The sequence below is a fragment of the Rhinoderma darwinii genome, chromosome 1 (genome assembly GCF_050947455.1).
Source record: "Rhinoderma darwinii isolate aRhiDar2 chromosome 1, aRhiDar2.hap1, whole genome shotgun sequence".
Taxonomy (NCBI): Eukaryota; Metazoa; Chordata; class Amphibia; order Anura; family Rhinodermatidae; genus Rhinoderma; species Rhinoderma darwinii.
The window spans coordinates 398542685-398568372 of record NC_134687.1 but is presented as its reverse complement, the minus strand read 5'-3'; the positions used below and the strand labels follow the sequence as shown (position 1 = coordinate 398568372).

General features: G+C 42.8%; 1 protein-coding gene across 1 annotated transcript in view; it reads right to left on the bottom strand.

Annotated features, from left to right (window-relative positions):
* Positions 1–1231: 1231 nt before the first annotated feature.
* The window catches only part of LOC142758014 (uncharacterized), a 77540-nt gene continuing 53083 nt past the window's right edge, over positions 1232–25688 (bottom strand). Inside the window, exons 11-13 of the mRNA XM_075860667.1 lie at positions 4869–4953; positions 4418–4522; positions 1232–1550 (exon numbers count right to left, since the gene is read on the bottom strand). Coding sequence (XP_075716782.1) covers positions 1446–1550; positions 4418–4522; positions 4869–4953 — 295 coding nt within the window. The 3' untranslated portion in view covers positions 1232–1445. The remainder of the gene's footprint in view (positions 1551–4417; positions 4523–4868; positions 4954–25688) is intronic.

Sequence of the window (25688 nt, the reverse complement as noted above, 5' to 3'; positions counted from 1 at the left end):
TTCCCTACAGGGGGGGACGCTGTATGGCGTTCCCTACAGGGGGGGCTGTATGGCGTTCCCTACAGGGGGGGCTGTATGGCGTTTCCTACAGGGGGGTCTGTATGGCATTCCCTACAGGGGGGGCTGTATGGCATACAGCCCCCCCCATAGGTAACGCCATGCAGCCCCCCCTCTGTAGAGAACGCCATACAGAGCGCCCCCCCCCTGTAGGGAACGCCATACAGCGCCCCCCCCCCCCTGTAGGGAACGCCATACAGCGTCCCCCCCTGTAGGGAACGCCATACAGCGTCCCCCCTCCCAAAAAAATGCAACCTACAGCGTGTCCGACAAAAGACATGTATCCCCTATCCACAGGATAGTGGATACATGTGTGATCGCTGGCAGCGATAAGGAGAACGGGGGACCGAAAGTCCCCCTGAAGTTCTCCATGACTAACCTCTGACTTCCGGCGTCTGCGCAGCTCACTAAAAATGAAAGGAGCGCTGGTCACGCATGCGCACAAGCGCGACCGGCGCTCCATTCATTTCTACGGAGCTGCCAACACAGACCCCGGAAGTCCGAGGTTTGTGATGGAGAACTTCAGGGGACTTTCAGTCCCCCGTTCTCCCTATCGCTGCCAGCGATCACACATGTATCCCCTGTCCTGTGGATAGGGGATACATGTCTTTTGTTTAATGGCAGAGAGGGGAGATACCTCCCTGCTCTGCCGTACTGTTCAGTGGCGTCCCGCTGTAGCAGCCATAGCGGCTGCTAGCGGAGCCTCCTGCCATGGTGGGGGCCCGTGCCGGCGGGCGACACGGGCCCCCCCATGCCGCGGGCCCCGTAGCAGCCGCTACTGCTGCTACGGCGGTAGTTACGCCACTGTCCAAGATCCTTTCCACTTCTAGTCATGCCACTCATTTCCAGTATATACGGATAGACATAGTAAGATGACATCTGAGTAAATAAACCCCCTCCAGAACAGATGAATCCTGTATTAATGGATCAAATAAATGATACACAGAAAATGTCCCTGTGGCAACATAGAGTATTTCTCGCTCTGGAGGACCCGACACGTCTGTGCATTGCTTCCAATGGACAAATTGATTGCTGGGGGTTTAAGAAGTGGGGCAACCTGTGATACTCTTATTTTCCAGGGACCTTCTAACAAATTGTTCAAAGTCGACAATCCCTTTAAAGTAACTAAAGTCATAGAAAATGAAAAATAGAAGAGAAAAAAAACATACTGGTATTGGTTTGTTAGTTTTATTTTGCTCATATAATGTATGTAGTTTTTAGTATTCTTCAGTGTATCAAATGCCAAGTGTAAAATATATGAAAAATACATAACCTTTTAGTAATGTTGTGTTGATAGTAAGTGAAAATCACACCCATTTTTCAGATTAAAACATAGTTGAAGGATTCAGGATTTATTTTCCTGCTTTTACCCCTAACATAAAAGCATTTTACATTCCTTTGAACTGTTGCATGATAGAAATCAACTGCTGATTGCGTTTTTCAATCATTTGCTGTTCTTCTTTCATCTTTTCCTGTTGTTGAAGAATTTCTTCCTGAGGAGCAATTAAAATATGTCTCTGCAATTTATTATTATTATAGACTTGCACATAAAGGGTGTGTAACATTACTTAGGGCATAGCTGCTGCACAAAATAGGTAAACAATTTGGATCTGATACAGTAACGCCATTGGTGTTCTGAACGTCGCAGCGTTGGACTTCCCTTTCATATTACCTGAATTACTGTTGGAACTCTTCTTGAAACTCCAGGGTACATAATATGGTTTTGGGTATATTGTAGCATAGAGAATTTAAAATATTGTCAGCAAATAGAAGCTGTTTTATAGCAGCCTGTGTCTGATGCGCCACAGGCAGTATACAAGAATCTAGACTTTAATAAACATAATAGAAGTAAATGCCCCCACTACCCCAATAACATACTCTAAAGTCTAAACTCTATTTGTTTGTTATTGTGGTTTTATACATAACCATATGTATCGATTCTGGAAACATGTTTGCTGTTTAGGAATTGAAAACAAATACTGTTTAATGTATGATTCCTGTAAAAAAACAAAAAAAATTACATTGTATTACAATTACAGATTTCTCATGTAGCGTATTTGCTGCTGATTTTCAGTGTAATTCCGCACTGAAAATAGGCAACAAAAGTATGATATTTGTGGATGGCAGTGGCGTAACTACCGCTATAGCAGCCGTAGCGGCTGCTACGGGGCCCGCGGCATGAGGGGGCCCGTGTCGCCCGCCGGCACGGGCCCCCACCATGGCCGGAGGCTCCGCTAGCAGCCGCTATGGCTGCTACAGCGGGACGCCACTGAACACTACGGCAGAGCAGGGAGGTATCTCCCCGCTCTGCCATTAAACAAAAGACATGTATCCCCTATCCACAGGATATACACAGGACAGGGGATACATGTGTGATCGCTGGCAGCGATAGGGAGAACGGGGGACTGAAAGTCCCCTGAAGTTCTCCATCACAAACCTCGGACTTCCGGCGTCTGTGTCGGCAGCTCCATAGAAATGAATGGAGCGCCGGTCGCGCTTGTGCGCATGCGTGACCAGCGCTCCTTTCATTTTTCTTGAGCTGCGCAGACGCTGGAAGCCAGAGGTTAGTCATGGAGAACTTGGGGGACTTTCAGTCCCCCGTTCTCCCTATCGCTGCCAGCGATCACACATGTATCCCCTATCCTGTGGATAGGGGATACATGTCTTTTGTCTTTTCACACTGTAGGTCTAATTTTTATGGGGGGTTGGGGACGCTGTATAGCGTTCCCTACAGGGGGGGGGCTGTATGGCGTTCCCTACAGGGGGGGGCTGTATGGCGTTCCCTACAGGGGGGGGCTGTATGGCGTTCCCTACAGGGGGGGCTGTATGGCGTTCCCTATGGGGGGCTGTATGGCGTTCCCTACAGGGGGGGCTGTAAAAAAGGCACTATCTACAAGGGGGGGGGGTTTGTGTGACACCCAGGGGAGGGGGGGGGCCCAGTCAAAAGTTTGCTATGGGGCCCAGTCTTTCCTAGTTACGCCCCTGGTGGATGGGGTTTTACAAATTCTGTTCAGATGCTGCTAAAAAAAATGTGTGGTGCATTTCTCTGCATTGCAAGTAGTGAAATCTGCAGCAACATTTGCATGTAACACATGCAGATTTTGCCATGGATCTCAGGCCATTTCTGTTGCAGAAAATATCCACTGCATGTGCATATAGCTTAAAGGGGTTTTCCCAATTTGGATATTTATGGCATATCCATAGGATATGCCATAAATGTCTGATAGATGCGGGTCTCAGCTCTGAGTCCTGGCTGGACTGGTGGAGAGGGGGCCACGCGGCACTCTCCATTCTATTGTATAGGAGTTATGGAAACAGCCAAGCAGCGCTGCTCATGCCTTGGGTTTCCTGTTTAAATAATGGCTAGTGAAAAGGGCAATTTTGTGACTCATGATGTTGGAATTCAGTGTATCGTTTCAACAAAAATTTGTGTCTTTTTCTAAATGACCAATTCCATGACTACCCTGTAAGTCAATATCTTACCCCAGAAGGAGTCTTGGGATATGTCTCAATTCTAAGGTTGACCTCTGCACAGAGCATGGTTTATGACTAGCCTCACTGGAATACTGATTCGACTATGTTAAGACCAGAAGGAAAATTATGGAAATTTAGGCAGTGCTATCCTCTAAAAGGAAGAAACCTGTAGCTAAAGCGCCATGTAAATGGTTTACCCTGTCATTGTGAAACTGTAAAATAAGGCATGACAAGGGTATTAGGTAACCAGAGGCAGTCTTATGGACCTTTTGTATCAGAGAGGAGAGTTACATTTTTCATGTGGAAGCATTTCCTAAAGACTCACTACTTTTCTGGTGGGTTTTCCTATGGAAAATTGGTACGTGGGACTGTGTTTTAGACAGCAAATATTAAAGTAATTTAGGAACAATACCAATTTTCTATAAGACCTAGTGGCTGCACTGCATATAGTCAAAGAGATTTCCATTTAGTAACAGGATTACACACGCCATTTTGATGCAGTTGTTGGTGCAGTTTTTGGATCATTTTTTTGAGCCAAAGCCAGAAGTGGATCTAAAAGGAAGGAAATATATAAAGTAAAGACTGATGCATCTCCTTTCTTTTGTGTCCACTCCGGTGTTTGGCTAAAAAAAACGGAGCCAAAAACTGCATTAAATACTTGTGTGTAATTCTGGCCTAATAGTTCCAACAACCGCTTGCTGACATAAGTGTGTTACTGGTCATATTAGCACTAACTCACACAAATATCAAAACAATCACAAATCAATTCTTCCATATAATGTCACTTGACAACTAAAATCAGCACAGATAAAAGGATATATGCATAAAAATAAGCTGTGTAAGATAAATGGCCACCGGAAATGTCCCCATCACAATCTCAACTTACTCTTAGTTTACAAATGTCCCTCCTTTCTTTGTCATTCTCTTCTGCCCTTGCTTTAAGCCATGCTTCATTTTGTAGCTTGTGCTTTTCCAACATTTCCTGAAGTTCCTACATATAAACATGCTGCATTAAGAAGTATCAGTAACTTCAGGATGTGCAGAGCAACTTACATACTTACCTATTACATACTTTACAATAAACACACAAATTCTATGAAAAATCTGGGCTTGAAAATTGAATTCTTGTTTTTTTTTTACTTTTTATTAGTGGCTCGGACAGAGGTCTTAGACACACTGGCTTATATTATAATACTTGTACTATTATATAATCATTTTATATTGCACTATATCATAGCCATAATGCTATTTTTTGGTTTCTACAACGGGCAAATAAAAGTAAGGAACAAGAAAGTAAAAATTTGAGAAATTAGAATTGGAGAACCAATAACACAAACCTGTTGCTGAATCTTGTACTGTCTGTTGAATTCTTCTTTTTCTTGAAAGAAAGCAGCTTGATCCTGGGCAAATTTTCCTCTTTCTCTAAAAAATTGTTGTAGGTGAGATATAGAAAGAGAAACTGGTGCAAGCAAAATGTGAAGTCGTTCTTCACTGCAACCAACCAGATTCCAGCTCTCATTTGTCAGGGGCCCTTTGGCACATTAAGGCAGTAGTCTGATTGGTTGATATTGGCAACACTTTAACATGTCTAAATAAATGCTTTGATTGAACAATCCGATTGATCAGTGTAGTATACCCAAAATATCTGTCCATTTTTAAAACTGTAGTGATAGTTTTAGGGAAATTATATTACAAATATTGTGAAAGTATGTATAGTTGCATTAGTATTTTTTTGTAAAAAAGTGTTTGCGTCACAAGAAATTACGTTAGCAATGCCATCTATCTGCTTGAATAAAACACTGAAGGTCTCATGCGCACGGATGAGTTACGGCTCCATAATACCATATAGCATACATTGGGACCCATATTGTATCTCCAGATGTCACCCATTTTATATAGAGGCACCATACTAAATAATATGGTGCTGTAGTAACGCTGTGCGTCACTGTACAGACTCCATGCACATCGCTCTGACAAATGCATAGAGCCTAAGGGTATGTTCATGTTTCCACAAATTTCCATAAAAGTAGTTCTAGGAATATTTTTCTTAAACTGTGTCTTTAAGAAAGCTTCAAGATTTTTTTTTACTGAGGGAGCAATACATATGAACATAGCCTAGGGCAATAGAATAAACAGCGCATACTTAATCTAGAAATAAAGGAGTTTCCGCTATATATGACAAGGATCTTTAATAGTAAAAATAACAAACATGGAATGTTTTCCTACGCTGATGCAAAACAATCATTACAGTGAAGATATTTGAAAGAATTGTTCATCTCTAAAATAAGTTTTGTATGTATTCATCCTAAGCGATATTGATGCTGCACAAAGCAGAACACTAACGCCACAACAACAACAAAAAAAAAACATTGATTGTTGCAGCAATCAGCAAAGTTTTTCTTTCACAATTTGCTAAATCAATGAAAAAAAAGAGCAAAATAAATAAGTTCACCATTTGGTCAAAAGTATGTGGACACCTGACCATCACAACTATATGAGCTTGTTAGACAACCCATTCCAAAACCTTAAAGAGGCTCTGTCACCAGATTTTGCAACCCCTATCTGCTATTGCAGCAGATAGGCGCTGCAATGTAGATTACAGTAACGTTTTTATTTTTAAAAAACGAGCATTTTTGGCCAAGTTATGACCATTTTTGTAGTTATGCAAATGAGGCTTGCAAAAGTCCAAGTGGGTGTGTTTAAAAGTAAAAGTCCAAGTGGGCGTGTATTAGGTGCGTACATCGGGGCGTTTTTAATACTTTTACTAGCTGAGCGCTCTGAAGAGAAGTAACATCCTCTTCTCTTCAGAACGCCCAGCATCTGACAGTGCAGATCTGTGACGTCACTCACAGGTCCTGCATCGTGACGGCCACATCGGCACCAGAGGCTACAGTTGATTCTGCAGCAGCATCAGCGTTTGCAGGTAAGTCGATCTTATAGTATAAAATCTTACCTGCAAACGCTGATGCTGCTGCAGAATCAACTGTAGCCTCTGGTGCCGATGTGGCCGTCACGATGCAGGACCTGTGAGTGACGTCACAGATCTGCACTGTCAGATGCTGGGCGTTCTGAAGAGAAGAGGATGATACTTCTCCTCAGAGCGCCCAGCTAGTAAAAGTATTAAAAACGCCCCGATGTACGTACCTAATACACGCCCACTTGGACTTTTACTTTAAACACACCCACTTGGACTTTTGCAAGCCTCATTTGCATAACTACAAAAATGGTCATAACTTGGCCAAAAATGCTCGTTTTTTAAAAATAAAAACGTTACTGTAATCTACATTGCAGCGCCTATCTGCTGCAATAGCAGATAGGGGTTGCAAAATCTGGTGACAGAGCCTCTTTAAGTGTTAATATGGAATTGGGCCCACTTTTGCGGCTATAACAGCCTCTACTCTTCTGTTATGGCTTTCCATGAGATTTTGGAGTATGTCTGTGGGAATTTGTTCCAATTCAGCCAAAATAGCATCTGTGAGGTCAGACACTGATGTTAAAGGGTAACCAAACATTCAACAAACTTATTATTGGTGGAGGTCCAAGCACTGAGACCCCCACCAATCGCTAAAACGAACAGGCAGAAGCGCTCGTGTGAGCACTGAGCCGCTTAGTTTCTGTTCGGCTTTTTCCGGAAAGCCAATGTAGCAGTGTACGGGCTCCTAGACTTTCTATTGAGCCCGTACACCGTTACATTGATTTCCGTAAAAAGCCGAACAGAAACTAATCGGCTCAGCGCCCACACGAGCGCTTCTGCCTGTTCGTTTTAGTGATTGGGGGGGGGGTCTCGGTGCTCGGACGACCACCAATCAAAACTTCTGACATGTCACTATGACATGTTTGTTGATTGTTTAGTTACCCTTTAAACGAGAAGAATTGAGCAGGACTTCCCCAAATTGTTGTCACAAAATGGAAGCACACACTTTCTAAAATGTCTTTATGTGCTGTAGCATTTACTTACCCTTCACTGGAAATAAGGCGCCTAACCTAAAACCTGAAAAACAGCCCCAGACCATTATCCCTACTCATCCAAATTTTACAGTAGGCACTTTGCATTCGAATAGGTAGCATCATCACGGCAATAACCTAGATTCATCCATCTGGCTGCCAGAAAGTAAAATATGATTCATAACTCAAAAAAAAAAAACACGTTTCAAATGCCCTAGCGTCCAGTTGTAGCGTACCTTACACCACTCCTGCTGATGCTTGGCTGTAATGCTCCATATTTGACTATAAGCCAAAATTGTACCTGGATGCCGGTACCTGGCTATCAAAACTCGTACTTTAGGGGATGGCTCAAAAGTGGTGATGCAGAGTAGCACAGCAGAATGGGAACAGACTTCAGTGACACTATGCAAACTTGCTGGACATGGAGTTACACTCAGGCGCGGGAGGAGTTTGTCAGCAGGCAAGGAAGAAGAATGACAGAGAATGTTATTGAGTTGGTGTAGGCTAACCCAGGTGACGGAGTCTAAGGAATCCCCACATGGAGGTATGGACAGTGGCGTAACTACCGCTGCAGCAGCCGTTGCTATGGGGCCCGTGGCATGAGGGGGCCCGTGCTGCCCGCCGACACACCCACCCCATATGCCCGGTGGCACCGCTAGCAGCTGTTATAGCTGCTACAGCGGTAGCAACGCTACTACGGGGGCCTGTGCCGCTGAGTCTCTAACATCTATGGGCTAGGTGGCACGGACCCTCTTATGCCCGGTGGCGTCGCTAGAACCAGAGGGGGCCCGGTGCTAGCGACAGTCACCCCCTCTTGCAGTAATTATACCTGCGTCTATAGCACGCCGGTACAAATACATGCATTAGCGCTGAATGGCTAGGCACGTTCCATGCCCGACCATTCAGCGCCTTACAAGACTTGCCCCCGCCAATCAGCGCCTTTTAACGACACTAGCGGCGCGATGACATCATCGCGCCGCTTCCGTGGTTGAAAGCCGATGATTGACGGCGCATGTCATTCTGCCCTGCCAATCAGCACCTTTCAACGTTCAAGCAGACCTGCTCAGAAGAGAGCAGATCTGCATTGCCACCTGACGGCAGGATCAGGGTGAGGGTGTTCCTGAAGGAATTTTGAGGCAGATTTTTTTTGCCTTACAAAAAACGCTGTGCGTACATATTATACAAGTGTAGTGCTTGTTTTTAGCCATTTTCTGTCTTTCTCTTAACAATTTTTGGTAGGGATGCCCTGAGGAAATTTTATTTTTCCAGTGGTGCCTAGAGTCCGAAAAGCTTGGGAAACTCTGTACTAGGCTACAGGATCACGCCGGCGTACGCGAGGATCCCGTCGTGGAGCAGCTCAGTTCATCGTGGGAACGGTGCCTAGGTGAGTTACATTTTTTTGTTTGTTTGGGGGCACTGTCTACAAGGGGGAGGTGGGGGGCTGTATGGCACGATCTACAAGGTGGAGGTGGGGGATGTTGGCACTGTCTACAGGAAGGCTGTATGGCACAATCTACAGGAAGGCACTATCTACAAGGAGGGGGTGTGTGTGGCAGCCAGGGGAGGAGGCATTATACTGTGTGTGGGCCACTAAGTGGACATTATACTGTGTAAGGGTACTACAAGGGGCAATATACTGTGTGTGGCACTTAGGGGGCATAATACTGTGTGGGCACAATTAGAGGACAAAATACTGTGTCCTTGAAGGGGTTATAATATATTATTAAATATTATTATACTGTATGGGGGGCACTAAAGGGGCATTATACTGTGTGGGGGCACTATATAGGACATTATTGTGTGGGGGCATTATCCTTTTTTTATGGGGCATTTTTTATATGATGGGGTGGGGCGCCAAAAGATAATTTCGCACAGGGCACCATCTATCCTAAGGCCGGCCCTGCATGCGGTAATACATGACCTGACAATATTTCCAAATGTATGTTTTTTTTCAGATGCAGCAAAATCTATAAAAGCCACTTTTAAAACGTGCGCGCACTATATGCTATTTATTCATTAAAGTGTCATGGCGCGGTGCCGCTATTCTGAAGAGTCACATAGTCCTGCCTCCAAACCCACCTTTCCATGTTTGATTGACATCCCCCTGGCTGATACAACTTTCTCTAATGCGCCACTGCCTTGTACTACTTGGGGGCTGTGTGGCACTATACACGAGGGGGAGCTGTGTGGCACTATACACATGGGGGAGCTGTGTGGCACTATATACAAGGGGCTGTGTGGCACTATTAAGGGGGGCTGTGTGGCACTATTTACAAGGGGGAGGGATGTGGCTCTATCTACAGGGGGATGTGTGTGCCGTAATCTACAGGGGTCTGTGCGTGGCATTATATACTAAGTGGGGGCTGTGTGGCACTATCTACTAAGTGGGGGCTGTGTGGCACTATATACAAGGGAGGGGGGTTGTGTGGCACTATAGACAGTGGTAGCTGTATGGCACTATATACAGAGGGGGCTTTATAGCGATATCTACAGGGGGGGCTGTATGGAACTATCTACAAGGGGGGGCATCGAGCACTATCTACAAGTGGGGTGTGACACTGTCTACAGCTGGGGCTGTATAGCACTGCCCACAGGAGGGCTGCATGGCACAATATACGGGGGGCACTATCTATAAGGAGGGCTGTGTGTGGCACCTGGGGGGGCCCCAGTCAAGAGTTTGCTACGGGGCCCAGTCTTTCCTAGTTACGTCCCTGGGTGTGGACCTTGCCTGTAGGATTTGAAGGTTATGGTCCCCAGGATAGTCCACAATAGACGGTCAGGTTGTAGATGGCGGATTTAAACATTATCTGGGTCAAATGGATCCAGGTTGGTAACAGGCGAGAAACATCAAGTCTAGAAATCAGTATTCGGAGACAAGGTCAGGATCAAGGCCACAGGTCATTTCATGGACAACTGAATCAAGGGGAGTCGAGACAGAGCCAGGTCAAACACAGGTACTCACAGGTAACTACAGGAAACACGCCTGGAATCTGCCCAAGGGGGCTGAAAATCAAGCAAGGAATTCCAGGATCAGTTCCATTGTAAGGTCTCTAACCTATGATGTCATCCCACCATGGCCAGGCCTTGATCTTGGTGGGGTGAATTGCAAAGAAGGGAGCTGTGATTGTGCATGGTGATCTTAGGCTTGTGTGCAGCTGCTCGACCAAAAAATTATTGCTTTTTGAAGGTGGGGAGGAAAAAGCGAAAACGAAATTCTGAAAAATGGCTGCGGAGGAAAGGGGTTAATATGGTATAAAGCTGCACACAAAAAAAACAGTATGACCTAAGTGTGAAGGATTTATGCAGCCTATTTAAACATTTACAGTGCAAAGGGTGAAATTCAAAGCAAAATCCGCATGTATCACTAATCTGCATCTGAAATTTTCTACCTTGTCTAAAGGTGGTCTAATGGTAAGTTTCTTTACTCTAATTTTTTTTAAACTAAAGGGCAGATTTACTAAAATTGGCATTTCATATGCCAGTCTTAGCTTTCTGCTCCACTGGAATAAGATGCCTCTTAATAAATCTGTCTCATCTTTCTGCAAATAATTGTGGTCACAGTGATACCCACCAATTGGACATAAAATAAAAACCAGTAAAGTCAAATATGGAACCCATACAGGAGGTAGTGAAAAAACAAGGTGTTTTTATTACAACATGCAATGTTTTGGGTGTAACCCTGCCTTTTTCCATCAAACTGCCAAATTGCAACTTGTGGCATATAAAAGTCGCAAACAACTCGAAATAACTAATGTGAAGCTGGAATAGGACAGCAAAATGACAGGAGAAATCAAATAACACAAAAAGTAATTAAAGGGGCTGTCTCACCACAACAACCCCTGTCCAACGGAGAGCAGCTCTGAAAGGGTCCTCTTACATGGCCCAACTAGGGCCCGTGTAAACAAGCGGCGATCAAATAGACAGCTCATTGATCGGCGCTCGATTGCTCCTTTCACAAGGAGAAATGTATGGGGACGAGCGAACATTACTGCGATCGTATGTCCCCATACATTTCTATTATGTTGGCAGCACACCTCCCTGTTTACACAGGGAGATGTTCTGCCAACAAAATATTTTCTGCAGCATAAACGATACAATCAGCCGATGAATGAATGAGCATTTGCTCATTCGTTGGCTGATCGTTGCCCTGTTTACACAGGGCAATGATCGGGAATGAGCACTCTGTGAACGCTCGTCTACGTGATAATTGCCCCTTTTTGGACCTGGTGCATTGATGCATTACACGGTCATCTATTTAATTTATCGCTTTTAACCGCTTCCCGCACCAAGCTGCACCTACATCTCTCCCCACAAAGAAGAACCATAAAAAAAAAGTATACATATTTGGTATGACCATAATCATAACCCATAAAAAAAGTTAACATGTTATTCATACCACACGGTGAATAACATAAAAACAAATCCTAAAAATCAATGGCCCCAAAAAAACAGTTTAATAAAAGTTAATCAATAAATTGTATGTACCCCAAAATACATACATCTTGTGGTGCCAAAACAGTGGAAACCCCACAAAAGTGAGCCCATTTTTGGAAAGCCCACCGTTTTTTTGGCTAAATTTATTTGAATTAGTCTGTGAAAATGATAATCTACTTTTTTTCTGAAAAAAATGTAGACATTTTTATTTTTTGCAAGGAATAAAGGAGAAAAAGCACCTTAACATTTGCAATTTCTCCCGACTATGGCAATACCCCATAAGTGGTAATAAACTGCTTCCCTTCTGAGGCAGGGCTCAGAAGGGATAGAGCACCATTTGGATTTTGGAACGCAGATTATGTTGGAATGGTTTTCGGTGCCATGTCGCATTTGAAACGGCCTGAAGGGGCCAAAAAAATGGAAACCCCCCCAAAAGTGACCCCATTGTGGAAACTACACCCCTTAAGGAGTTTATCTAGGGGTATAGTTTGCATTTTGACCCCACCGTTTTTTCTTTAATTTATTTGAATTTGTGTGTGAAAATGAAAATCTACCTTTTCTATGAAAAAACAGACATTTAAAATTTTTGCAACAAATAAAGGAGAAAAAGCACCAACATTTGCAATTTCTCCCGATTATGGCAATACCCCATATGTGGTAATAAACTGTTTCCCTTCTGAGCCACGGCAGGGCTCAGAAGGGAAGGAGTGCCATTTGGATTTTGGAGCATAGAATTTGTTGGAATGGTTTTCGGTGCCATGTCGCGTTTACAAAGCCCTGGGTGGAAACCCCCCACCCCCCAAATGTGACCCTATTTTGCACCCCTCAATGAATTTTTCTAGCGTATTGTTAGCATTTTGACCCCACAGGTTTTTTGCTGAATTTATTGGAATTAGTCTGTGAAGATGAAAATCTACTTTTTTTTTTCTGAAAAAACGTGCCTGGAAGTGAAGGAGCACCACAAAGATTTTGAGGCCTTAATTTTACTTGGATGATTTTTGGGGAAAAGCATTGGCCTAAAAAAATTGTGCAGATCATACATCTGGACTAGGTTCACTGCCAATTTCTTGTACCAAATTTTGCGACCTGTGCAAGTGGACAGGGCACTGCACCCTCCCAACATGCAGGGGGTGCCACTGGGCTCTGCTCTGCTCTGTCCTTTGCTCAGTTACACACACGGAGTAAATAAGAGCCGAGGAGTAAGATCAGATGAGGAAGCTCCGCCCACAGCTCGTCCTGCAAGAAGCCTGTGATCCTGTCAGCATAGAGAGATAGTAAGTTTCTATGTGTGTCTGTGTGTATATGTGTGTGTGTAGTGTGTATACAGTATGTGTCTCTGTGTTTGTATGTGTATATGTTACAGTATGTGTGTGTATATATCTGTCTGCATGTGTTTGTCTTTTTGTAAAAGTGAGTGTTCAATATTAAAGTAGAACAGATAAAATGAAGATATCTGTGCTGCCCCCTATATACCCTGTTTCCCCCTATATATCCTGTTGCCCCCTATATATCCTGTTGTCCCTTATATACCATGCTTCACCTTATATAACCTGTTGACCCTTATATACTCTGCTGCACCTTATATACACTGCTGCCCTTTATATACCCTGCTGCCCCTCTATACCCTGATGCTGCCCATATACTTTGCTGCCCCAGATATAACCTGCTGACCCTTATATACTCTACTGCCCCTTATATACCCTGCTGCCCCTTATATACCCTGCTGTTCCTTATATACCCTGCTGCCCCGTATATACCCTTCTGCCCCCTATATATCCTGCTGCCCCTTATATATCCTGCTGCCCCTTATATACCCAGCTGTCCCTTGTATACCCTGCTGCACCTTCTATACCCTGCTGCACCTTATATACCCTGCTGCCCCTTATATACCCTGCTGTCCCTTATATACCCTGCTGCCCTTTATATACTCTTCAGCCCCTTATATACCATGCTGCCCCTTATACACCCTGCTGCCCCTTATAAGATATGCTGCCCCTTATAAGCTCTGCTGCTCCTTATATGCTCTACTGCCTCTTATATACGCTGCTGTCCCTTATATACACTGCTGCCCCTTATATACTCTGCTGCCCTTAACATTTTCATATATAGTAATCTATAAAACTTTAACCAATCCATGGCAATTAATTAATGGAAATATTATTTTTTAAAGTGTATCTCCAGTTTGAAAGTGCACTTCATAATATACATACATATACACACACATATATATATATATATATATATATATATATATATATACATACACTACCGTTCAAAAGTTTGGGGTCACCCAGACAATTTTGTGTTTTCCATGAAAACTCACACTTATATTTATCAAATGAGTTGCAAAATGACTAGAAAATATAGTCAAGACATTGACAAGGTTAGAAATAATGATTTTTATTTCAAATAATAATTTTCTCCTTCAAACTTTGCTTTCGTCAAAGAATGCTCCATTTGCAGCAATTACAGCATTGCAGACCTTTGGCATTCTAGCTGTTAATTTGCTGAGGTAATCGGGAGAAATTTCCCCCCATGCTTCCAGAAGCCCCTCCCACAAGTTGGATTGGCTTGATGGGCACTTCTTGCGTACCATACGGTCAAGCTGCTCCCACAACAGCTCTATGGGGTTGAGATCTGGTGACTGCGCTGGCCACTCCATTACAGATAGAATACCAGCTTCCTGCTTCTTCACTAAATAGTTCTTGCATAATTTGGAGGTGTGCTTTGGGTCATTGTCCTGTTGTAGGATGAAATTGGCTCCAATCAAGCGCTGTCCACAGGGTATGGCATGGCATTGCAAAATGGAGTGATAGCCTTCCTTATTAAAAATCCCTTTTACCTTGTACAAATCTCCCACTTTACCAGCACAAAAGCAACCCCAGACCATCACATTACCTCCACCATGCTTGACAGATGGCGTCAGGCACTCTTCCAGCATCTTTACAGTTGTTCTGCGTCTCACAAATGTTCTTCTGTGTGATCCAAACACCTCAAACTTCGATTCGTCTGTCCATAACACTTTTTTCCAATCTTTCTCTGTCCAATGTCTGTGTGCTTTTGCCCATATTAATCTTTTCCTTTTATTAGCCAGTCTCAGATATGGCTTTTTCTTTGCCACTCTGCCCTGAAGGCCAGCATCCCGGAGTCGCTTCTTTACTTTAGACGTTGACACTGGCGTTTTGCGGGTACTATTTAATGAAGCTGCCAGTTGAGGACCTTTTAGGCGTCTATTTCTCAAACTAGAGACTCTAATGTACTTGTCTTGTTGCTCAGTTGTGCAGCGGGGCCTCCCACTTTTCTTTCTACTCTGGTTAGAGCCTGTTTGTGCTGTCCTCTGAAGGGAGTAGTACACACCGTTGTAGGAAATCTTCCTTTTTCTTGGCAATTTCTCGCATGGAATAGCCTTAATTTCTAAGAACAAGAGTAGACTGTCGAGTTTCACATGAAAGCTCTCTTTTTCTAGCCATTTTGAGAGTTTAACCCCTTAAGGACGCAGCCTAGTTTGGGCCTTAAGGCTCAGAGCCCATTTCTCAAATCTGACATATTTCCCTTTATGTGGTAATAACGTCGGGATGCTTAAACCTATCCAAGCGATTCTGAGATTGTTTTCTCGTGACACTTTGGGCTTCATGTTTGTGGTAAAATTTGGTCGATATATTCAGTCTTTATTTGTGAAAAATTGCAAAATTTAGACAAAATTTACAAAAAATAGCATTTTTCAGAATTTAAATGTATCTGCTTGAAAAACAGACGGTTATACCACCCAAAATAGTTACTAGTTCACATTTCCCATATGTCTACTTTAGATTGGCATCGTTTTTTGAACATTATTTTATTTTTCTTGGACATTACAAGGCTTAGAACATAAACAGCAATTTCTCAAATTCTTAAGAAAATTTCAAAAGCCTTTTTTTGAAGGTGCCAGTTCAGTTCTGAAGTGGATTTGAGGGGCCTATGTATTAGAAACCCCCATAAAACACCCCATTTTAAAAACTAGACCCCTCAAAGTATTCAAAACAGCATATAGAAAGTTTTTTAACCCTTCAGGCATTTCACAGGAATTAAAGCAAAGTGGAAATGAAATTTGCAAATTTCATTTTTTCTGCTGAATTTCAATTTTATTCAATTTTTTTTTAGTAACAGAGAAGGTTTTACCAGAGAAATACTACTAAATATGTATTGTCCAGATTCTGCAGTTTTTAGAAATGTCCCACATGTGCCTCTAGTGCGCTCGTGGAATAAAACACAAGCCCTAGAAGCAAAGAAGCACCTAGTGCATTTTGAGGCCTCTTTTTTATTAGAATATATTTTAGGCAGCATGCCAGGTTTGAAGAGGTGTTGAGGTATCAAAACAATGGAAACCCACCAGAAGTGACCCCATTTTGGAAATTACACCCCTCAAGGAATTCATTTATGGTTTTTGTTATCATTTTGACCGCACAGTTTTTTCACAGCACCTATTTGAATTGGGCTGTGAAATGAAAAAAATGATATTTTTTCCAATAAGATGTCATTTTTGATCAAAATTTCTTATTTTCACAAGGAACAACATACCCCATTTTGTTGCCCAATTTGTCCTTAGTGCGGCAATACCCCATTTGTGGTGATAAACTGCCGTTTGGGCCCATGGGAGGGCTCAGAAGGAAAGGAACGCTATGTGTTTGTTGGAGTCCAGATTTTGCTGGATTGGTTTTCGGGTGCCATGTCGCATTTGCAGAGCCCCAGAGGTATCAAAGCAATGGAAACCCACCAGAAGTGACCCCATTTTGGAAACTACACCCCTCAAGGAATTCATTTATGGTTTTTGTTATCATTTTGACCGCACAGTTTTTTCACAGCACCTATTTGAATTGGGCTGTGAAATGAAAAAAATGATATTTTTTCCAATAAGATGTCATTTTTGATCAAAATTTCTTATTTTCACAGGGAACAACATACCCCATTTTGTTGCCCAATTTGTCCTTAGTGCGGCAATACCCCATTTGTGGTGATAAACTGCCGTTTGGGCCCATGGGAGGGCTCAGAAGAAAAGGACCACCATTTGGCCTACTGGAGCTTTTCTGGTGCTAAGTCATGTATGCAGAAGCCCCTGAGGTACCAGTACAGTTGAAACCCCCGAGAAGTGACCCCATTTTAAAAACTACACCCCTTAAGACATTCATCTAGAGGTGTAGTGAGCATTTTGACCCCACAGGTACTGTGTAAAAGATAATGCGCAGCAGATGGTGCAGTGTGAGATTTGCAATTTTATATATATATATGCCATTTCAGTGTCCAATATAGTGTGCCCAGCATGCGCCACCGGAGATATACACCCCTTAAATTGTAATGTGGGTTCTCCTGGGTACGGCAATACCCTACATGTGGCTGTTATCAGCTGCCTGGGCATACGGCAGGGCTCAGAAGGGAAAGATGAGGGGGGTAAGCTGTGCGGAGTGCATCAGGGTAAATTAAAAATCAAGGGATGTATGATACATTTTAAAACAATCTTTTATACAGAGCCCTGGTTTTTCGGGACACGTGTCACATTGGTATATTGTGTTGTTCCTTATCCCCCTCTTATAGCAGACTCTGCACCTCTTTTGACTCTTTCCCTTTCCACCGGTTTGGGGAACTTCTCCTGGAAAGTGTTACCCTGGTACGATGCGTGTGGCCTCGCTTCCAGAAGTACTGGGTGCCCCCCCTTCCTGGTCCCTAAAGATTAGATCTTGAAATTCCAGGAAAGTTCCCCTCTGGCCTGCACATCGACGTAGCACGTACGCATTGTACAAAGCCATCTGTATGATGTGCCCGGCCAGCTTCTTATACCACACCGCATGGCGCTGTAGGGCTTCAGGACTTGATTTGACAAATCCATCCCTCCCATGTACCTATTGTAGTCCAGGATGCAGTCTGGTTTGCGGGTGGCCTTTCCTTCATATATCCTAAATCTGTAGGTATACCCGGATGCACTCTCGCACAGCTTATACATCTTCACGCCATACCTTGCCCTCTTACCTGGCAGGTACTGGCGGAATTGAACCCTCCCTTTAAAATGTACCAGGGACTCATCAATAGAAAAACACTTCTCGGGGGTGTATGCTTGGGAAAACCGGGCACTGGAACGGTCTAATAGGGGTCTCCGTTTATACAAACGGTCAAAACTGGGGTCATCTCGGGGTGGGCACGGCTCATTATCAGTATAATGTAAGAAGCGAAGTATTGCCTCATTTATTTATTTTTTTAGGTTCCAGTTCATTTCTGAAGTTGCTTTGAGGGGCCCATATATTAGAAACCCCTATCAAACACCCCATTTTAGAAACTAGACCCCTCAAAGTATTCACAACAGCATTTAGAAAGTTTATGAACCCTTTAGGTGTTTCACAGAAATTTAGAGCAAAGTAGAGGTGAAATTTACTCTTTTTATACCATTTTTTTAATAACACAAAATGATTTATCAGAGAAACGCAACTTAATACTTATTGCCCAGATTCTGCAGTTTAGAGAAATATCCCACATGTGGCCCTCGGGCGGTAATGGACTGAAGCGCCGGCCTCCGAAGCAAAGGAGCACCTAGCGGATTTTGAGCCCTCTTTTTTATTAGGCACCATGTCCGGTTTGAAGAGGTCTTGTGGTGCCAAAACATTGGAAACCCCCCATTAGTTACCCCAATTTTGAAACTAGACCCCTTGAGGAATCCATTGTAGTTTTCTTGGGGTGCATGCGGCTTTTTGATCAGTTTTTATTCCATTTTTAGGTGGCGCGGTGACTAATAAACAGCAATTCTACTATTGTTTTTGTATACTTTTTTTTTTACAGCGTTCACCGTGCGCTATAAATGACATATTCACTTTATTCTGCGGGGCGATACGATTACGGCGATACCAGATGTTTATAGTTTTTTTTGATGTCTTATGGCGTTTGCACAATAAAATACGTTTTGTAAACAATCATTCACTTTTTGTGTTGTCTTATTCTAAGAGCCAGAACGTTTTTATTTTTCAATCAATAAAGCCGTGCGAGGACTTATTTTTTGCGTAACGAACTGAAGTTTCAATCATTACCATTTTTCGGGACATGCGACTTTTTGATCTCTTTTTATTCCATTTTTTGGGAGGTGAAGTGACCAAACAATTGTGATTGTGGTTCGGTTTATTAATATATTTTTTTACGGCGTTCACCGTGCGGGATAAATAACAAAATAATTTTGTAGTTCAGGCCGTTACGGACGCGGCGATACCAATTATGTATAGTTTATTTGTTTGTTTATATATTTAAATTAATTATAAATGACTGATAAGGGAAAAAGTGGGACTTTTACTTTTATTACTTTTAAAACTTTTATTTTCTTATTTTTACACATCTTTTTTTAACTTTTTTTTTACTTTATTACTTTGTCCCACTAGGGGACATGAGGGCAGGAGGCCCTGATCGCTATTCTAATACACTGCACTACATGCGTAGTGCAGTGTATTAGAGCTGTCAGCTACTCACTGACAGCAAGCATAGTGGGTCCTGACGTTGTCAGGACCCACTAGGCTTCCGTCTATGGCATAGCCGGACGCCATTGTTTGGTGTCCGGTTGCCATAGTCACCATCGCCGGCCGCTATCGTGTAGCAGGCCGGCGATGGCGGATTAACCCCTAAGAAGCCGCGATCGCTATTGAACGCGGCTTCTGAGGGGTTAATCGGCGGGGGAGCTCCGCGATCGGTCCCGGCACATTGAGCAGTGATAGTCTGCTGTCGGAAACAGCAGCTATCACAGCTCATGAACGCGCCCCGCGCGAACGGCGCCGTGTTTACTCCATGACCTACTATTAGGTCACTGAGCGCGAACGCTACAGTTAGCATGACCTAATAGTAGGTCATGGAGCGTTAAGGGGTTAATGGAACCCACAAATGTAATGCTCCAGATTCTCAACTAGCTCAAAGGAAGGTCAGTTTTATAGCTCCTCTAAACAACAAAACTGTTTATAGCGGTGCTAACATAATTGCACAAGGGTTTTCAAGTGTTTTCTAATCATCCATTAGCCTTCTAACACAGTTAGCAAACACAATGTACCATTAGAACACTGGAGTGATGGTTGCTGGAAATGGGGCTCTATACAGCTATGTAGATATTGCATTAAAAACCAGACATTTGCAGCTAGAATAGTCATTTAGCACATTAACAATGTATAGAGTGTATTTCTGATTCATTTAATGTTATCTTCATTGAAAAAAACTGTGCTTTTCTTTCAAAAATAAGGAAATTTCTAAGTGACCCTAAACTTTTGAACGGTAGTGTATATATATATATATATATATATATATATTTACATATATGCCTCTGTGTGTGTGTGTGTGTGTGTGTGTGTGTGTGTGTGTGTGTGTGTGTGTGTGTTTATATGTGCCTGTGGGTATAATTATCATCTACTATATGATCTGTACCTGGAGAGTTATCATTGTGTTAATTTTGTTGTTACTTAGGACTGCAGGTAACATCTACTGCATTATCTGTACTCAGAGAGTTATCACTGTGTGTTATCTGGTGTTACATAGGACTGCATGTGAAATCTACTACATTATCTGTACTCAGAGAGTTATCACTGTGTTATCTGTGGTGTTACATAGGACTGCATGTGAAATCTACTACATTATCTGCACTGTGTATATCTGTGCTTGTGTGGGTATATATGGGTCTGTTTGTGAATGTGTCTTTGTGCTTGTATATATGTGCCTCTTATGTACTTGTATATGTTCCTGTCTGTGTATTTATCTGCTGTGTGTGTGTGTGTGTGTGTGTGTGTGTGTGTGTGTGTGTGTGTGTGTGTGTGTGTGTGTGTCTGTACGTCTATATATTTACATGTATGTATATATTGCAGAATGTGTGTATGTATATTTGACCTGTATGTCTAAATATCTGTCTTTATGTATGTACAGTAAATATGTTCCAGTATGTGCATGTCTATATATATATATGGTTAATTTTTTGTTTGTTTAGGGGGCTGCAATAGAGAGTCCCGTAAGGGGCGTCATTCAACCTAAGGCCAGCCCTGCCCCCATGAATGTATTATATGCCTGAATGCACACAGGCATGATTGTGGATAATGTGAATCCACATGTGGGGACAGGGGTGCAGCTGGCATCATGCATAGATGTCAACATGCAGACATCTTTTTTGTCTCTATATTTGAGACACAGGACTCCATCCTGCAGCAATGCCCTGCTTTCGCCAATTTTCAGGGGGTTGGCCGATGAGGGTCTTGGGAAGGTGACACTTGTTTTTTCGCACCTTCCCACACGCCACAGTTTTTTTTGTCTACAAGAGATTTGAACAGGGGTGCAGTTGTGCACTAGTTGTTCAAGTACAAGTTGTACCCTGATCAAACAGTGGGTGCAGGAGGTCCCACACTATCTTTCCAGTTGTGGTCAGGACGGGGGGACAGTTTGGGGGCTGTTTTGTCCTGTCCTTCACATAAAACACTAACAAACACAATTTTTTTATATAACAGTAACACTTACTACACTTACTAACTGACACTTACTGACGCTGGACGACAAGTGTCACGAATGACAGTGACGGATTGATGCTGACTAACTGACAAGCGACGCAACGGACTGACACAGACGCTACGGATTGACACAACTGACACAACAGATTGACACTGATGAACTGACGCGATGGATTGACACTGGCTAACTGAAAACTGACGTGACGAATTGACGTAGACGAGCTAGACAACTACCTAACAACTAAATCTAATTATTATTTTTAGTGAATTATGGCGAAAAAAATAAATCTCCCTTATACACTGGGAGGTGGTAGGTTCATACACTGGAAACAGGGGAGCTGGAAACGAGGGGTTATTCTCTTTATTTCACTCTTGGGGGCTCAGAACATGACACAGGCTCTGATCTCTCCAACTTCTCTTCACCCTCTAGAGACCAGAGCCTGTGTCCGGTATTTTTCACCTGGGTGAAAACGCACTGTGATTGGTGGGTCTGACCAGACCCACCAATCACAACAATCTCCTGCAATGGACCGCTGCTATTGGTGCATTGCTGGTCACATGGGACGGGGGGGGGGGCATAGTTACTATTCACGAACTTAACTACAAGTCCCGGGAAGGGTTTGCTCTTCCAGTTCCCAGTTTGCTCTCCTGGTTCAACGATACACACTGTCACTCAGAGTGTACACCGGGAACGGTTCAGTAACTATACGTCCTCGTGCGGAAAGTAACTTCCCGCGAGTTACTGAGTCATGCGGTTAGGGGTTAAACATATATTGCATTTTACCATTTCTCTTAGTCATCCTCCTTTCTAACACTTTTCAAAACTTTCATAAAGGGTGTAATTACTTGCCATTTTTGTTGCGGTTTATGGTGTTGCAAAAACCGCGACAAGAATACAATTTGGATTTTGTATTGTAAATCTCCCCCGGTATGTTTTACATAGATAGGCCCCGTGCACATGACCGTAAAAAATCTCCGTAATTGCGGACCGTAATAAGGTCCGCAATTACGGACCCATTCAGTTCTATTCGGTCTGTGCTGTAGAACCGTGCCAGGAATTATGGCGCATGTCCTACTTTTCATATTATACGGGCCGCGCTCCCATACTCCAAGGATTACAGGCACGGCCATGTGCATGAGGTCTAACCCTAATGACAGGTAACAATACTAGGTATAATGCATAGTTGTGAAATATAGGATACTTGGTATATCTGATTATGGCCAGTTTCACACGAGCAGGTCTCATGATGCGAAGTAATAGGTCCCCATGATGCTGCTAGTTTGTGTCATCAGACCCCCCGGTTGGGGCCAGGGTTTACGAGCACAAAAAAAACTGTGAGACTAACCTAAGGACCAGTTTCACAGCTTCACATGGCAGAAATGAATGAATCTGATTATTCATTATCAACAACTGATACCTATGCACATGTACATGCAGCAGCTGTGCTACACATCCAAGACTAGTTTAGCCAGCCCGTACTAGGTTTTACTGTGAATTGCTGCAGTTTAGGGCCGCACAGCTTGCAGAGGTGTAGAACACGGCTTCAATGTTTCTCACCTGTACAAGCTGTGCAGCTGAAAACCGCACAGCAAATTGCGGTAAAACAACTTGCGATTTTGCTGCACGTTTCTTGGCCCCTTGGCATGCTAGAGTGTACGGGCACTCTAAAATAAATAATCTCAAGGTACTTTTGACACGTGATGTTTTTGGAACGTTTTGGGCTTGTGTTAATTTACCCCAATGGCTGGAAGTTTCAATCTATTAACTGGTTCTCGACCGCTGGCTGTATTTTTACGGCCAGCGGTCAGGGTCCTTAAAACCCGAGCCATAGACTTTTTACGGCTCGGGTTTTAGCTTGCTGCCCGCGCTATCGGGCAGCTGAATGTCGGGTCTCCGGCTGTCAGTGACTGCCGGGGACCCTGAGGAGAGGATAGAAGCAACTTTCGCTGCTTCTGTCTTCTCCAATGTCTTTTTACACAGCGCTCAATGAACGCTGTGTATAGGAATAGAGACAGCAGCAGCGGCGCTGTCTCTATTCCTCCCGGTGTTCATGTGACTTGTCACATGATCGCCGGGTGCCGTTACTGAGAGACTGCTGCTGGGTCTTACAAGACCCAGCACAGCCCTATTAGTGACTATCGTCACTATGAGAGGGCTGATTTCCCCTGTAACTGGGGCTGCTGTGCAGCTCCAGTTACAGTGGAAAAAGATGGTGTAAAAGAAAGAAAAAATATATATAAAGTTCCCCAAAGGTCTTTTTTGACCTTTTGAGGGACAGACCATAGTAATAAAAAAGATAGTAAAGTAAAGTGCAAAAAAAAAAATAATAATAAATACACATAAAATACCCACCCCAAAAAAAACGTTCCCTCTCCGCCAATCATTTTTGTAACACTAGCGCTGACCAAATTACCCTAATATAGACATGTAATATATTAAAATTTACGGTAGACAATGACTATCACAAATAAAAGGTCTATTTTAGGGTAAAACTATGTTATTAGCAAAAAAAATAGCTGAAACATAAAAAAGCTTATTTTTTTACTATTATTTTCAAACTTTATGAATAAAAACTCTAAAATAGCAAAAAAGGTGTGTATAAAAACGATAAAAAAAGAAACCTGCATTGTCTACGGAAAAAAACATCGCAAAAAATCACGTCGTTAGCCCAACAAATAAAAAAGTTATAGCCATTTAACTAACGCGTGCTAAAAAGGGCTAAATGGTGTCTGGTCCTGAAGGCGCAAAATAGCCCGGTCCCGAACTGGTTAAGTTTAGATTTGTGAAAATCCTATTCACACAATGTGTACAAAAACAATGCGCTATACCAAGCAGTGGCAGCGCTTGAAATCCGTGACAAAATTGACATGTGTTGAAAATCCGAAGAATGTCTTCAAATCCAGGCAGTTTTTCTCTGGCACTATGTGAATGTGATTCTGTAAAACCACATTCACATGCACTTAACCCAAGTTTGTTGCAGATTTTCTTTAACAAATACACTGACCTGGAATCTTAAAATGCTTCGAGAGGCTTTCACCATTAACACATTTATACCCTTTACTAACTCGGTGTCTCCAGCATAAAATCAGAGCACACAACATTTATTCCACCTTCATGCAGAGGTTTAAGGCTTGTTATGTAAACCGAGGCTTCTGTGATGTAGAGCTCGGAGAGAGTATCATTACTGGCAATTCTGTGTGACATTTATAGGAACAAAAAGGGTTTTATTTCTCCTTTTAGGACAGTGGAATGGGCCAAGTAAATTGTTCCTTTTGTTTTGTGGCCAACTACCCATTTACAACCATTGGTGTATAGCCTAAATGTAGGATCATATGGCGCTGACATTCTTATTACATGGGAGATTCACGCCTAGATCTTATAGGCCCCCTACACACATTGCAAATTTTGTTACAAAAATTTCTGTGAATAAACATCTGTTTCATTCATCTAAATGGGTTTTTTTCTGCTCTGTATGGATTTCTGCAACAAAATCTGCAGCATGTGCAGGGAGCCATATAATACGCACATGAACACATTCTTTATTAACATATATAATAAAATGGCATCCAATTGTCTGACATCCAATATGCTGCACAATAGTGTAAAAGAATGAATAAAATTAGATAATACAAGAAAAATAGAAATTAATAAGGCTATGGCTCCAAGGTTACACAGAGTGGTCACTGATTTGTGGTAAAATCACATAATTTCCATGACTGGCAAGCAATTTTAATGCTTCACTATGGTAAAAATAATAGTTGTTGTTTTTTTTTTTACGATTTTCACTGGCAACTTTTTTTTCCCATAGGGTAATATTGAAGTAGCCTACAAGTCACAGCAATGACACAATCTTTCCCCAAATCATGTGCTCTGTGTCACCGTGAAGGAATGTACACACCTAACACAATGAATGTAAGCATTAGGTTCATATCTCTTATGTCATGAGAGCAGTTAATTCATGTCACATGGATAATTTCCAATACTGATGTTTTACAGCCTGCTTGACTGCAGTTTCACCATCAACTATGCACCCACATCCTCAGCGAACAAATATACCGGCAAAAATAATGAAATTACAAAGGATCAAAATAACCGTAGTCACTACAGAGCCTCACTTTAACCCCTTCACAACTGCCATACGGCTGTGTACGTTCTAACTGCCGATGCCCCATGCAGTTAGCACGTGTATAGACGTCGGCAGCCTGGAACGGATTTAATGAGGGAGCCCCCCACCGTCTTTCCATCACACCCCCCACTGTAAATAGCGCCACCTGTACTGACTCTAGGAGCGGAATCCCCTG